The following is a 15,576-nucleotide window of genomic DNA, read 5'->3' as shown; positions in this document are numbered from 1 at the left end:
AAACTAACCCACCACAGCAAGTGGGCCTTTGGTGCTGAACATGTGCTAACACGACGCTGAAATTCAACAAATAAAAAATGCACCTGCCAGGTCTCCAGCAATGCTGTGAAAGTGTGACTCTCAGAAACCCTTTGTCATTCAGCAGAGGGAAGAATAAAATTGTCTCTAGATTTACTGCTTTTCTTCCTTTCACAGGAGCTTGGGATAAAGCACCCTTTGCATCGGAAGAAGCTCCAGCTTGCTCTGCAGGCACTGGGATCTGAAGAGGAAAACAACCATGGAAAACTGGATTACCACTGGGTTACCAGTAAGCTTTTATTGCATGCTTGAAGCAGTGGCTCATTTGGGGCTCTGAGGATGGGAGCAGTAAGTGGTGCTGGGTAACTTGGCCGCCACTCTAACAGGAGTGTCTGTCCTGCCCTAGGGTGGCTGGATGACATTGGCCTGCCCCAGTATAAGACCCAGTTTGATGAGGGGAAGGTGGACGGCCGCATGCTCCATTACATGAGTGTGGTGAGTAAATGGTTTCCTTCTTTCCTGACAACTTTTCCATGTTCTTGGCTTCTCAGTGTTTAGAGGACCCCTTGAAACTCTAGTGGGTGTCCTGGGTTAATGCTAACAGCTGTAACCTATAGAAATCAGATACTACTGCTCACCTGCAAGTATTTCCAAAGTTCTTTCCGTCTTTAGAGCTGCTAGATTCAGGTGGAAGAGCAAACACATTAAGCAAGAACTTGGACTCATGCATGAGAAATGGGCAATCCCGAGCTTAACAGCTGTGTGTGACACTGGTGTGCTCAGGCAGGGCTGGTACACAAAGGTGTGCAAATGCTGTGGTGGCCATTCCTGCTTTTGCTGTTCATGTTGTTATTAATTAATAGAAGCGGGTGGAATCTTTTTCTTCAGTGAGCAAGCATTCTGTCAGCTTGCTTATTCATGTGGATGCTTAGGTGAAGAAAACCCAAACAATTTCCTTGGAAGAAAACTGCAGTTTTAAGAGCCAGCTTGTTTGAAAGCAGGCTACACTTAACAGCTTTTGCATTTCAAAGTGCTCAGCACAGGCATCACCTCCCCACTTCACAGCCAGTCAGGTGAAGGCAACCCAGCAGGTTTCCTTTGTGTAAGGGCTCAGGTGAGATGAGATAAGACCTTCCTTCTCTGGGGACACAAATGCAAACTGAACATGGCTAATATTAATTATTTCTGTACAACAAAGAAGAAATCAATCATAGCCCTGCTCTCTCATGAGCCATGAGTTACCTTTTCATGCCGCACTTACATGTGTTTTGCATAGGCTTCATGTCATGGTTTGCAATTTTATTCATTATAAGATTGTTTCTTCTCCTTCTTAACCCTTGGAAGTGTGATGCCAGCAGCCTCCACTGAGCTTGATGTTGTGTTGGGAGACTACCACCATTGTCACTGCCCTGTAATTGTAGATCACTGGGGATATTTTTAGAGCAAGGTTAACCATCAAATTATGACAACAGATTCGCCGTAAAACCAACAAAATACGCAAAGTATTAAGCTAATACTTATGATCTTTTGTAGTTACTCTGACTCCAAATAAACAATAGTGAATATTATTATTTTATAATAAATGAAATAGCAAACCATGACATAGTAACCTACTGTTAGACTCATCACAAAGTTAGCTGAATACAGTGGGATGTTTGGGTAAGCAAAGAATCTTGTCTTAAATATCTGACAAAATAGATTCCAGTGTTCATAACATATAAGTAATACCGAAACATTAGGCCAGGCTAACCCTGGGACAAGGGTGCATAAATTTGTTTAAGTTAGCTAAATTGCACTTGGACTTTTAGACACTTTTCTTCTTCCCTCTTTTTTTTTTTTTTTAATTCTAATAATAGAGAATGCCCCAGTTTTCAGGGTAATTTATTGTTTTCAGTTGAACTTCTAGCTGGACATTTGAGGTATTAAAACTTCTGGCAGGATTAAATGCCAGGTGGGTCTAGTGTAGTGTGTCAGTGCTGCCCTGGCTCTAATCCTGTCCCTGAGGTTGTGTCATCTCACCCTTTTTCCCTCCTTGTTACCTCAGGTTTCTTGTACTCTGTATCCTATGTGAGAAACATCCCCTAAGAGCTAGTATAGTGCAACACAGGAAGTTTTTATTTTGGGGTAGATGGTTTGATGTTAATTCCCTGTCTGGCACACTAAAGTCTTCCCCCAGAAGTGTCAGATGTGCCATTTTAAGCCAGGGGCCAAAGCAGTCCCTTCCAGGAGGATGCTGGTGCCATGAATAAGCACGACCGTGTTTATTGACTCCCTCTTGCTCTTTGACAGGATGACCTGCTGTCCTTGAAGGTCGTCAGTGTCCTTCACCACCTCAGCATCAAAAGAGCCATTCAGGTTTTGAGAATAAACAACTTTGAGCCCAACTGCCTGCGCAGGAGGCCGTCTGATGAGGTATTGCTTTACAAGGAAGCTGTGAAGAGGAATCCTCTAGGGTTTTATCCCTGGTGTTTCTGATTATTCCTGCTCTGCTGTCTCCTCCTGTCTTCTTGTTCTGCTTCATTTTTAGTTTCCTTTTTCTCATGCTGTTCTTTTAACCTCAAGCTCTGACATCATTTTCTTTCCTCTACGTGCCATGACCCCAAACTCATGTCCCCTTTTCCAAGTCTCCCGCTTCTCCTCCAAGCCAACTGCTGGCTGTTTAGGCCCAGTCTCTGATGTGTGATCGTCTTGAACTCAGTGCACTGTTGCCACGAGTCTTGTGCAACTCTCTGGAAAACTGATGGCTGTGTCAAAATTTTCTGTGTAAAAGGAGTTTGGCCCCAGTACCAGGTGGGAGACTGCCATCATTGTGTTTTGGAAGCAGCAAATGCTGGACAGGGCAATAGATGACAAAATGACCCAGACTCTTGGATTTAGATTCACAATGTGTATCTCCAAGAACAGCACAGCAGCTCAAGGAACCAGCTGAATTTTCAGCTCTACTGGTAGAAATGGCAAATAATGCTAATGCACAGCACGATAATCAAATGACCTAACACACCCCTGCCCCCTGCCCAGACCCATTTCCAGGCTGCTCTTGCTGCAAGGTAGCAATCCAGGAAGAGATCTTTTTCTCAAGTGCAAAGTCGGATTGTATTCCTTAAGGGCAGGAGAGGTTTGTTTCAGTTAAGATTGGGGCTGGGATTTGGCTGATTTGGAATGTGTCCTTACCTGCCTGTTCCTCCTGTTGGCAGAATAATGTGACACCTTCTGAGGTCACCCAGTGGACCAACCACCGCGTGATGGAGTGGCTGCGCTCCGTGGATCTGGCAGAGTACGCACCCAACCTGCGGGGCAGCGGAGTGCACGGGGGGCTGATGGTGAGCTTTTGGGGTGGCTTCTTCCATTTTATTCAAAAAAAGATGTCTGGGAACCACTAGGTCAATGTTCTGGCATTATCTTTGCTGCACACGCCTTGTCTGCTTATTCTGCTTAATAAGAAGTTTCTTACCTTATGGTTTAAAGGATATGAATGTCCTGAGGGGAAGGACTGTGGTTTAATACTCTGAATTCCCCTCACAATGCTATTTTGGTATGGCATTCTCCACCTCCTGTCCACCTCCTGTCCTCCAATGCTGCTGTGCTGTTAACAGCCACGTTCTGCCTTCCTAGACCTGGATATGGTTTTATTTTGTGAGGGAAGCTTGTTACTTTCGTAGAATTTGGGATTACACTGTCAAACCAGGATTGTTTTTAATTGCTCTAGCATCACATACTCCAGACAAGAGATTTATACCTGCAGAGGTTTGTTGTGGTGATTAGGAGTTATATCCCTGCTCCAAACATTTTATGTCTGTTTATTTTCCAGAATTGGAAGAAGATGCTGGGTAAACATTTTGTGGCAGCTTTGCACAAATAGTTCAGTTAAGGGTGGATTTATCTGTTCATTTCTTCTTACCTGCCAATTTGTTCCTGTTTATAACTCCAGAAGGAAATCCTGGAGGTAGCATTTTAGGAATCCTTTAACTAGTTAACTCTCTTTCCTCCTTCTTTGTTGTATATTTCCTCTAAAATACAAACAAAAATCCCAAAGGGGCCTTAGGGAGTGACCAAGATAGGCCTGGATGTCTTTGAGATCTCATCAGACTGTACTGGCTTCAGCTGGATTCTCTGGTTGGATTCCCAGGTTTTGGAGCCGCGTTTCAATGTAGAAACCATGGCACAGCTGCTGAACATCCCACCCAACAAGACGCTGCTGAGGCGGCACTTGGCCACTCATTTCAACCTCCTGGTGGGGCAGGAGGCCCAGCAGCAGAAACGTGAAGCCATGGAGTCCCCAGACTACGTCCTCCTGACAGCAACTGCCAAAGTCAAGGTCGGCCACTTGTTCTGGGAGGGGTGTGAGGTTCCAGGGAGGCATTTGGATCTCCAGTTTTATCCATGCTGGGAGGGTGCTTCAGTAAGGTCTGAGAAAAGGGGTTGGTTCCCAAAGCAAGAAGCATGAGAGCAGGACCTGGCAGATCTGTGTTTGACACTTGTGTCTACCATGAACAGGCCACTTCTCAGCCTCTCTAACGTGCACAGACAAGAGGTAGCACTCGTGTTGTCCTTCTGTCTGTACTGAGAGATGTTTGGGGGAAGACTGTCCCTTACTCATGGTTTAATGTGGAATTTTGACCTCATTTGGGATCTGTTAAATGGTGGTGTCTTAACAGTGGTGGAATGAGAGGACACATTGTCCTTTCAGATCTGTGTAGGAGAGCACTGAGGTTTTGACCCTTCAACATGGAAACACCAGAGGGCACGAGTAGGCCTCTTAATTATTTGCTGATTCTCTAACTCCTTGGCAAATTTCTCTTCACTTTTAAGCCAAAGAAACTTACCTTCAGCAATTTTGGGAGCCTGAGGAAGAAGAAGCAGGATGATGTGGAGGAGTATGTGTGTCCTATGGAGCTGGGGCGGGCATCTGGCAGTGGATCAAAGAAGGGCTTTAAGCCTGGCCTGGATATCCGAGTATATGATGATGATGATTTGGACAGGCTGGAGCAGGTAAGCCAGTTCTAACAATTCCAAGTCTTTGTGCTGTCAGGTTTGGTGGGAAAACCTTCCATTTCCCAGGGAAGCCTCCCTTTTGTTTTGGCCCCTGACTTCTTGCTGTCACACAGCTTTACTGACAAAAGGGTCTGTTCCTGAGGAGGTTGAAGCTGTGAATGCAGCACCTTTAGGGCCTGCTCTGGAGTTACTCTCCTCTCCTGACAGGCCACGCTTCTCCCTTGGTCTGAACATCTCAGTAAATTGTGTTGCCACTCTGTGGTAGCAGGGCAAGGGGGAATGGCTTCACACTGACAGAGGGTGGGTTTAGATATTAGTAGGTTTAGGATATTAGAAAAAGGTTCTTCCCTGTGACAGTGGTGAGGCCCTGGCACAGGTTGCCCAGAGAAGCTGTGGCTGCCCCTGGATCCCTGGAAGTGTCCAAGGCCAGGCTGGATAGGGCTTGGAGCAACCTGGGATAGTGGAAGGTGACCCTGCCCATGGCAGGGGGGTTGGACCAAGGTGATTTTTAAGGTCTTTTCCAACCCAATCCATTCTGTGATTCCACTCTATGATACAAAGAAATTATTATTAATTCATGATGCATTCTGGTTTTTTAAGATGGAAGATTCAGAAGGGACGGTGAGGCAAATAGGAGCATTTTCTGAAGGCATCAACAACTTGACAGTAAGTGTGTAAATGGGTCTGTGCAGTAAGATCTCTGCTTCTGCAGGATGGGTGTAGGCCCCTTGGCAGTCGCTTGCGATAAACAGGGTCAGTGAGGTCCTTTGAGTCTTCTACTGGGACAGAGGGCACAACTGAGTGGTTCAGGAAGGTACCTGCCCATGCTGGTGGAGAGGTTTGGTGGCCTGTGCTGGCTTCCCACACACTGGGGAGGGCAGGGGACATGGCCCCCATTGCCCATGGTCAGTGGGTTTCCAGCTGGGGGTCAGGCTGCATTTTCTGGGTGGAAGCCCCGAGCCACTGGGGCCAGCGCCAGCAGTGAGCTGGTTTTGCAGCAGGGTGGGTGAAAACTTCCCTCAGCAGAACAAAGCAGTGGCTGGCAGGCAGTGTTTGCTGCCCAGCACGGGCCAGGACCGTGCCAGATGACTGCTGTCAGTTGTGAGAAACCTTGACTCTGCCCTCCTTTCCTTTCCAGCACATGTTGAAGGAAGATGAAATGTTTAAAGACTTTGCCACTCGCTCTCCTAGCACCAGTATAACAGATGAGGACTCCAACGTGTGACAGTCACCACCAGGCACTGACAAAGGCTCGCTCTCCTGTGTGCAAGGACATCCCCGTTCCACATGACAGGCAGCAGATCATGTACTTTACATTGCTCTTGCTTCTGTTTGTTAGAAGTAACACTGAGGGGTGGAGAATTTTAAAGAGAAAAGGAGAAAAAACAAGGTGCCTCTACTCTAAGTTGCCATAAAAACCACCCAGACACTGGTGAATGGTAATCATTTTAACTCTATTTAATGTACAAACTGGTGATGTGTTTCAGAGTGTTGCATTTAAATTGATGTGGTATGATAGTGCTCCTTGTGCTTCTTCATGGCCTCAGATAATCCTTTATACTGTTTGAAAAGAACAGAAGATGTTAGGTGAAAGTGTTGCGTCTGTAGATAACCGCGCATCAGCTCTCTCTGCGCTCTCCGCTGAAAGATAGAAGTTACTGCTCTTTTTTAAGTGCTTTTCTTTGGCACAAACACCAGTTCAGCCCTATCCAATGTAGGATTTTAGTCATCTGTGCCCTGCATAAGCTCCCCTGTAGCTCTTGACTGTTGCTCCTATTTTTATACTGTTTTATAAAAAAAAAAAAGAAAAAAATAAAAGAAAAAAGAAGTATATGAAGTACATATAAAAGCAAAAATTTAAATTTTGTGAGATAGAGTGATGGAAAGTTGCAGGTGTGTGAGGGAAGGGGAGAAGGTTGTAAAAAAATTATGCCAGTTTGCAAACCAGCTGGTTACTGGGAAAGGCAGGCTGACCTTTGGAACTGTTTGCTTTCGTTGCTTTTTATTGAGTGCACAGTTTAATGATCTTCCATTTGAGATGAAACAATTCTAAAGCACGTTCCTTCTGGCAGTGGCTCATACAGAAACTGCACATTTTAAAATGTCTTCTTTCTTGTCCCCCCAGCAGTAGTTAGTGCATTCAACAAGGTTATTAACACTTCCATGACTTAAAAAATTTCCTTAAAGTTGAGAGTACTCCCTGCATATGGAAGGGACATTTCTGTGCTGTGACTAACGTGAAGATGGTGTAGTTGCAAAAAAACAAATAAAGTTATATAGAGAAATGTATAGGAAATATATTATTTCATATTATTAAGCCTAAGGTTGGACTTTTCCTCCAAAATTCAGATATCAAATGTGTTGTTCATCATTTTACCTTCTTAAAGCACAGCTCCTCTGCTCTTGAGCATCATCAGGTTTTAAAATTCCTAACTAGCCAGTGGAAATCTTATGTCAGACTTTGGGTATTGCGAGGTGTCCTAGCCGAAAGCAAACAAACAAAAGTAGCTTTTTATTCCAGTGGTCATTTGTATGGTGTTGAACGTTGCATGTATTTTAGCACAATGGCATGAAGCTGCTTTGCTCTGTAAAGGCAAACCAAAATCCAGCTGGAATTGTTCCTTGCAGTGGTGTTGCTTTGCCAAGCGTTTTGTCGCTCGTTTTGTCGCTCTCCTTGCTGGAAGTGAGACCATTCCTGGTGTCCCGCAGGGGATTTGGGGTTTGTGTGGACTTTGTGGGTGTTTCTAAAACACTCTTAACAAAGCTAGGAAAGGAAGAAAGGTTCTTCCCAGGATTTTCAGGGAACTCCCCTCAGATCAGAGGCATATTCCAGCATTATAATGATGTAGCCTGATAACCTGGACCTTTGAAGGGTGTACAGTGTGGGTGATTATTAATGTACCAAGATGCAAAATTTAATGTGGGCAGGTTTAGGGTGCAGATGCTTGGGATGTGGATTCAGGCCTCCCTTTCTGTGAATACTCTGCAATATTGTTATTATTTACATGGAAGTTGAACGTGAAACCCTGTGGAAGCACTGGGAAATGTGGTGCAGGCTTCCAAACAAAAGTTTTCCTCCGGATGGCTCTCGCTAGTCACCGGCTACTGGACAGGACTGGATATTCACAGGAGGGAAAAAAGGGAGCTAGTGACACAATACCGTGTGCTGAAATAGCCACAAACACTCTCCAGTTTCTCTGGAGTGTACCAGTGAGGGCAGTGATGGTTTATTTAAGTGCAGTGTAAGCAGCATTCTGCTCCAAACAATCCTTTCCTGGCAGCCAGGTCATCCCCTCGGAGCTGCCACCTGAACCCTGGTTCTCTTACGGGGTGGGGACACGGGAGAGGTGATGAAGTCAGGAGGTTTTTATGTGCGCGTGTGCACACCGTCGATACCGTCGGGGTGTTTTAATTGGTGCCTGTTTGGAGAGGGCAACGTAACTGCTGTGTATTGCCATGTGAAATCCAATAAAGTCTGTGGAAAATGCCAAGTGTTTCTGGAAGCCAGTTCCCTTTTTCACACATCCTCTGGTTTTTTTTTCCTTTTAATTTACCTAGGAAGCTTATTTTGTTCTATTTAAAAAGCAAAGGAGGGAAAGGGGACAAAATCACACATCTTTTTGTTGACTTGTTAGTTCATTTGTCAGTAGTGCCTGCAGCAGGGCTTGACTAACAACTAAGAAATCAACTATATCAAGATTTTTTAGTTATTTCTGGGATCCAGATTTGAACAATCTTGGGTTGTTTGGTGTGGTGAGAAGTGGCATCATCATTGCTCAGTGTGTGCTCCACTGGGAGCCCTCTCAGGGTGCTCTGTCCCTTCTTGCTGTGAAAAGGACTCTCTGCTCCCAGGTGTCTTTCCCTTCTCTAGGAGATTAAAAGAAAATGGTGGTTTCATCTCCGGGCAACACCCTGTGCTAAAAAATGGTTCCTCTGCAATAGTCCTAGAAAGGAGATCCAAGGAGATAAGATCAGACTGGAATGAGATAACATCAGCCAAAGAAATGGTGCCGGAATTAACAATAAGGAAAACAAGCACAGATGAATTCAGTAGGTGTGAAAGCTACAGGGCCTGTTGGGCTGGTCCCTGCTCAGTCAGCTGTGGAGAAACACACCCAGGAGAAAGCCTGGCTGCCCCGCAGGCTCACAGAGCTCAGCTCTGCTGTCACCTTCACCGGGTAGGCTGCAGGTATCCATGTGCAGCTGAATAGGTCTGGCTGGGCCCGGCACCTGCAGAGCTTCCGCTGGAAAATAAAGATTCTTCCCCGAGGCAGTCTGCATGTGGAAACGACCTCCTCCGGCACAGAAAATGGGCCAGAAGGTCTCCCAGGAGGACAACCAGGAGAACAAGGCTGAAACTCTGGTCATCTGTGAAGTCTTCAGCCAGGGCGTGCTCCATGCATCTCAAAGGCTGAAGGACTATCTCGGTTTTGTGGATCCTCAGAGCAAATTCCAGCCAGCCACGAACACACTGAGTGAGATCTTCCTGGTCAACTTCATCAGCTTCTGCATAGGAAAGGGCGTGGAGGAGCGGATCACGACCAGCAAAATGACCAAGCAGCAGTCCTCCCTCTTCGGGGTGGACTGGGTCTGGACTCTGTGTGGGTCTGACAAGCAGATCAAGCTCCAGCTCGCCGTGCAGGCTCTGCAGCCGGCCGAGCTGTTCCACAGCGAGGGCCCTGCCGAGGATTGCTGCCGGGAGGCCGCGCTGGCTGACGAGTGCTTCCAGAACATGAGCAGGTTTGAGAAGCTGGCCGAGTTCTGCCGCCTGGTGGGACGGGACTGCCTGGGCTTGTTCGTCATGTTCGGCGTGCCAGGGAAGCCCAAGGACATCCGAGGAGTCCTGCTGGACAGCGTTGCCAAGGAGGAGCAAAAATGCCGCCTGTCGGGCAGGAATGCGCTGCGGCAATTTGTCACCAGCACTGACAGCTTCCTGCCCACAAAAGACATGCTGGAAAATTGCCTGGGCACCAAAAATGGGCTGAAGGACGTGGGCAATGTGTACATAAACTTTGTGTGAGCAGCTGAGCAGGAGCAGTTGCTCCATGCAGCACCAGGGCCTGTACGGGGCTTGGCTCTGCCCGTCTTTCCTCCCCACACTCCATTCCCTCCACCTTCCCCTCAACCTGTCGTGTTCCCTTAGCTCCTGCAGAAGCCAGGCTGAGTCAGCCTCTCCAGGTTTTAAAACAACTGGATGGACCTGCCAGAAAAATGTGTTTATAGAAGGCCCAGCGTTTTTCCAGAACATTTTGTTCGCCAGACATTAAGTCTTGGCTAGAGCTGCTGGAAGCTTTATCAGCCAGAGCTCTGGGGAGGTCCTGGTAGATTTGACTCACTGCCTTTGTTTGCTGTGTGGCAGATTTTTTTTTGTCCTAGGAGGGTGAGTGTGCAAAAATGAAAATGTGCTGGTGCTGGTCAGAAGAGTTGCAGTGAGCTTGAAAGGCCTTAAAATGACTGATTTGGAGGAGTGAGCTGGTTTCAGTTAAGAGGAAAAGCCCTTCCAAGTGCAAGAAATGGGATCTGCGAGACACTTATTAATTACCTGTCCCCTAACTGGTGCCAGGCTCCACAGGGCCTTGGAGCTGTGAACAAAAGGCAGGGCCGGGACCAACTGCAAAGCTTTTCTCGCTGAGTGGCTGTGTCAGAGCAAGGTGTGGCAAAAGCTAGGGGCAGGTGTTCAAGAAAAATTGGGAAAAATCGAGCAATGGGGACAAAAACCAGGCCTGATGTGGGTGGGACCTTTTCCTCTTCATAGCAACAGAGGCAGCTCCTGACCACTCACAGCAGAGAGCAAATCTGGAGGAGGCAAGATTATTTCACTTGGAATTTCTTTTCAGTAGCTTAGCAGCTGATGGCATTTATGGGCTTGATTTATTCTATTTCCCTCAGCTTTTACTGCACTAAGTGGGGCTTTTGGGTTATACAATTACAATTACTTTCTTTACTGTTAATCAGTGAAGGAGGACCTGATCCATAGTCAAACTGGTAAACTCACTTTGGTTATAGCTGTCTGAATAGTCTTGTCAGTGCAAAACTCATCTGCCTCTAGTTTTTGTATAAATTTAGTCATTTAACAGAACAAAAATAATTTTGAAAACTCATTAATCTTTCACTATTTACTATTTGAATTGTAAGATGGGGGCAGCTGTGAGAGTTGAGAATCAGAGGCTGTTACTTAAAGAGCCATTAAAAAAGAGCCCAAAAAGGCTGAGACATCAGTGCCATGAGTGTTTGCAGCATTCCATGGCAGAGGCAGGGAGTCTGAAAGGGGAACTGAAATAAACACAGAGAACTCTGACATTTTTGCTGAGTCACAAACGTAGCTGGGTTTGGAGAAGGGTGGCCTTTCAGTACTGAAACAGTTCATTGAGACAGAATTGTTTTTAAAGAGCTGCTGTCACTGTATGCTCTGTGTGGCTGGGTTTGGTGGGACAGAGGGGACAGTTCTGGTGTGTTGCATAGAGCACCTGCACAGCTGTGGGGGATTGGGGGTTTTTTTGCCTGTTTGAGCTAACAAAATAATCAATACTGCAGCAGGATTGATAACGGTTTATAAAAGAGCTGCAGAAAACTTTAATATTGCATTAAATTGGTATGTTACAACTAGTGTGACTTCAGCTATCCCATTCTGTAGAAAAGCTCACTTGAAAACTGGGCTTTTTTTCCTTTGGATGCTTTCTCAATAATAGAAGGGGAAAATCAAAGTGTCTTGACTGTACAGAGTTTGAACTATGAGAGTTACACACTGGGGCAGTTGTTGATTTGTGTCCTTCAAAGGGCTCTGGTACCTCAGAGATGTCACATAGGCTTGGTAAGTTGGGAGCTGGGTCATGTTGCCCAGGCTGCACCACACTCTGGCCCGTTCCCTTGTGGGCTTTAGCTCAGGCCCCTGGGCCCTCAGCCATGGTGGGAATTGGCCAAGGCTCTGGATTCTGGCTAACAACAGTGAAAAGTATTTAACCATGTAAATCTGACCATGTTCATCCACTCAGCCAAGCTGGAGCCTCAGCTCAGGTGACTCACAGCCATCCCCAGGCTTCTGTGACTGCACGTGCTGATGGACCAGGTAAGGTGCAGCCCTCTGCCAGTGAAATCCCAGGGCAATTTGTGTAGTAACATGACAAAAGGTTTGTCCTGGGTTCTGAGGAACCTGGAATTCACACCTTTGTCCCTTGGCAGTGTTTTCTTTGGCTCAAATTTCCCTCTAAGCACTCGCTGCTGGGATACATGGGGAAAAGCCCTGTCCCTGCATGGGATGGAAACTCTTCCATGTCTTACCAAGGAGTTAAAAGCCCGTTGGGTTTTCTGGAAGTAGTCGATGAACTCGGCCTCGCTCGGGGGTCTTGCTCGGAGGGTCAGCATTCCCTCTGCCCGGAGAAGGGGCAGAGAAGGACACGGCCTGTTAGTGAGAGCATCCCTTTGGGAAGGTTCCATCTGCCTGCCGTGCAGAAGGCACAGCAGAAGTGGGTGTTGGCACCAGAACTACCGAGAATCAGGGCTTCAGGGCAAGGCAAACTCCCTGTGTGTGCCCGAGGCTCCGTGTGCTCTACCAGAGGTGCCCCCGGAGCAGCGGCACCTCCCGAGCTGCTGTGCCCGGATCCGTGGCTGTGCCTGGCCTCGATCCGGCCTTGCTGGGCCGGGAGCTGAGGTGTCCCCCCCACCTTCATCCGTGCCCCTCTGCGCTCCCCGTTTGTTCCAGCACTGCCCCTGCTGGCCCTTTCTTCTTGTTCTGCCTCCCCTTCTTCCCTTGGCTGAGCTGTCAGAATGCCTCTGCAGCCATCTGGAGCCGGGCGATGAACACTGGGATGTCATCCGGGGTGCAGCTCAGCATTTCCTGTGAGGACAGAAACCCAAGGGACTGAGGCGAAAGCGAGCTTGGGCTGCGCACGTCTGGGAGCCTGAGTCCCAGAGCCTGCTGCATTTCCTGGGAGAATGCACAGGAGAGGCAAATCCAGGCATGAAACAGAGCTGAATGCATCCCTTTGCAAGCACAGAGCTGCTGGGCCTGGCTGAGTGCTGTCCTTACCAATGTGACAAGTGACCCCTGCTAATGGATGGCAGGAAAATAACCCAGGTGGGATGGGGAGGAGCAGACCTGGAGAGCAGAACTACCTCAGGTCAGAGGACACTGTCACTGATCCCGTGATGGAGATTTGCCTTTGGTCACCTTATCTTTGTGCACAGCAGGTAGCAGTTGGAAAAATGGCAAGATGATGGATTAAATGTCTGCTCAGGGAGGAGCCCCTTGCTCTCTGCCTCTCTTCTCCCTCTGCTCCTGCCTAGGGATGGTGCAGTGTCCTTGTTTCCCACCATTTCCTTTGCCATCTCCTGTGCTAATGTGGCTCCAGACTCCTCGTGCTCCCCAGAGTTGGAGCTTCATCGTTCAGGGTCTGCAAATGAGGGACAGCAAAATACATTTGCTCTCTGAGGCTGGAAATAGGCTCCATGAAAGGCAGGGATCCAAGGGGTGGTACCTTCCAGCTTGGGTGTTTGTTCTGGGTTGTGAGGGCACCTCGGGACACCCCAAGGAGCAGGAGGCGATCGGAGTTGCTGATTAAATCCTCTGGGGGCACAGCACCTGCCTGCCAGCCCCGTGTCCATCCCCTCCCTTCTTTCAGCTGCAGACAGGGAATGAATGATGAGGAGCAGCCAGCAGAGACCTGCCAGCCCTGGCTCCTGCTGCTCCAGGTCACCAACGCCTGAGCCTTTGATGGATCTATGCTGAGGAGCTGAAGAACCAGATGTCAAGTGGGATTAGATGGACTCTGCTCTCCCTGCAAACCTCCACTTCTCCATGGGAGCCTTCCATCTCCCAGTGGTTGCAGTTTAACCAAGTGGTAGTGGAGAAAGAAGGAACAAGCCCTGGAATTCTGCATGATGGGTGTTCAGGCAGGCCTGGGCACAAACCAGCATTTTTGTACAAACTCATATGCAGTCCCTCAAGTGCTTGCAGTAGGTGCTAAATCCCAATCATCCTGCAAAAAACCCAACCCTGAGGCACCTCCCAGCTTCCAGAAGCCACACACCCAGTGTGGGGGGGATATTCCAGCAGGAACAATCACTGGGGTGCCCCCTGGTCATCACCATGTCTTGCATTTTTTCTGTCTGTTTTTATCTCTGCCGGGGATGTGAGTTTTTCTTCCGGTCTTTTGGCAAAGCTCCTGGCTAACTCCACGAGCTCCAAGGTTCATCCCTTTCTCTTCTTTTGCAGGAATGGCCTCTGGCAGCAATGCCCTGGACAAGGTGGCCCCAGGGGCGGGGCCGGGCCCGGCTCAGGTGCGCGGGCGGGGCCGAGGGGCTCTGAGCCGGGAACGGCCCCGCCCGCCAGGTGCTTGCTCAGAGCAGGGTGCGAGCAGGTCACTCTGCAGCGTGGACACACAGAAGAGATCACCAGCCGAACAAACGGCCCCCATTCCCCCCTGCTTCGCTCGGTGCCCGCCCCGAGGTACCCTCCAATCCCTTCCTACAAAGGAGAGGAGATTCAGTGCTCCCAAACCGTACCCCCCAAACAGTCAAACTCCTGACCTTGGCTGTCCCATGGCTGGCTCTTCCCACAGTGTTTGAGAACACCAAGAAAAGCACACTGAACCTGCTGCTGAACTGATGGAAGAGATGCTGTCCTGTCTTGGCTCTGCTGCAAAGTTTCTGGTCTAAAGTTTCTCTGTCCTGGAGTTTCTGGTTTAAAGCCCCCGAAAAGCACAAGGCCGTTTAAGAAACGACCAATCTGCCCCAGCGCTTGGGATTCTTTCAGGTGCCCGGTTTCAGGTGATCAGTCTTGTGTGTTTCATCTGGAACCTTGTGTAATTGGCCCCTGAAAATCAAGAAAAAGCAAACTCTACTTCCTTTTTGAGTGGACAAGGAAGCTTTCCATAAAATTTCACATACCCAAGAGGGGGAAAAAGGAATTAGCTGCAGAAACCTGTCCAGCATGAATACTGAGGTGAACCTCAGAGATGTGTCAGCGTGGACCTAGAAATCACAGAGAGCAGTATTACAAATCAGAAGATGCTGTGTATTTTATGTAAAATGTGAGCAAGAGAAAACCTCCTGATGTGAGCAGGAATCACCTCAGGCTCACCCGGGGGAATCCATACCATGGCAGTAGCACAGCTGCTTGAAAAGATTGGGTGTTCCAGACCATTGTCTTCCCATTGCTCTGAATCACTGCTGTCATTAAAAGCAGGAAAGGAAAGGTTAAACTTCGAGAAACCTATTTTGTTTTTTTTTTAAGACAATCTAGGAGCAGGCAGTAAATTACTGTAATAAACCACAAGCGAGACAGGCCTGAAAACTGTTGTGATTTAAAAAGTTCTAAAGCTGGGGGTTCATAAAGGAGCACTGTCATAAAGGCCTAAGTGGTCACGAGTAAGAGAGAGACAGAAGATAAGAAACAACTCTTTGCTGTCTCTTCCAGCCCCAGAAGCAGCAATCCATAAGTAAAACAGTAATCTGCAGATGAAACTACCAGGAGCCCAGAAGAGGAGAAGCAGCTCTTCCTGCAACAATTTCCTTAGGAGTCAGCCTTTGTCCATTGCTGCCCACAGCAGAATGGGCATCCTGAGCACC

General features: G+C 47.9%; 2 protein-coding genes across 2 annotated transcripts in view; both read left to right on the top strand.

Moving 5' to 3' along the window:
• The window catches only part of PPFIBP1 (PPFIA binding protein 1), a 102,671-nt gene extending 94,170 nt beyond the window's left edge, over nt 1-8,501 (top strand). Inside the window, 8 exon segments of the mRNA XM_039570581.1 lie at nt 196-307; nt 425-513; nt 2,308-2,430; nt 3,213-3,338; nt 4,145-4,333; nt 4,828-5,007; nt 5,611-5,676; nt 6,149-8,501. Coding sequence (XP_039426515.1) covers nt 196-307; nt 425-513; nt 2,308-2,430; nt 3,213-3,338; nt 4,145-4,333; nt 4,828-5,007; nt 5,611-5,676; nt 6,149-6,235 — 972 coding nt within the window. The 3' untranslated portion in view covers nt 6,236-8,501.
• Nucleotides 8,502-8,589: 88 nt separating this feature from the next.
• Nucleotides 8,590-15,576, top strand: REP15 (RAB15 effector protein). The gene has a single exon (XM_039570582.1). The coding sequence runs from the start codon at nt 9,290-9,292 to the stop codon at nt 10,028-10,030; it is 741 nt and encodes a 246-aa protein (XP_039426516.1). The 5' UTR covers nt 8,590-9,289; the 3' UTR covers nt 10,031-15,576.

Source organism: Corvus cornix, chromosome 1A, assembly GCF_000738735.6.
Source record: "Corvus cornix cornix isolate S_Up_H32 chromosome 1A, ASM73873v5, whole genome shotgun sequence".
Classification (NCBI taxonomy): Eukaryota; Metazoa; Chordata; class Aves; order Passeriformes; family Corvidae; genus Corvus; species Corvus cornix.
The sequence above is the reverse complement of the archived record's forward strand: the minus strand, read 5'-3'. Positions and strand labels throughout refer to the sequence as shown.

Coding starts and splice junctions, on each gene's coding strand:
- REP15 (XM_039570582.1), top strand. CDS start 9,290: ATGTGGAAACGACCTCCTCCGGCACAGAAAATGGGCCAGAAGGTCTCC.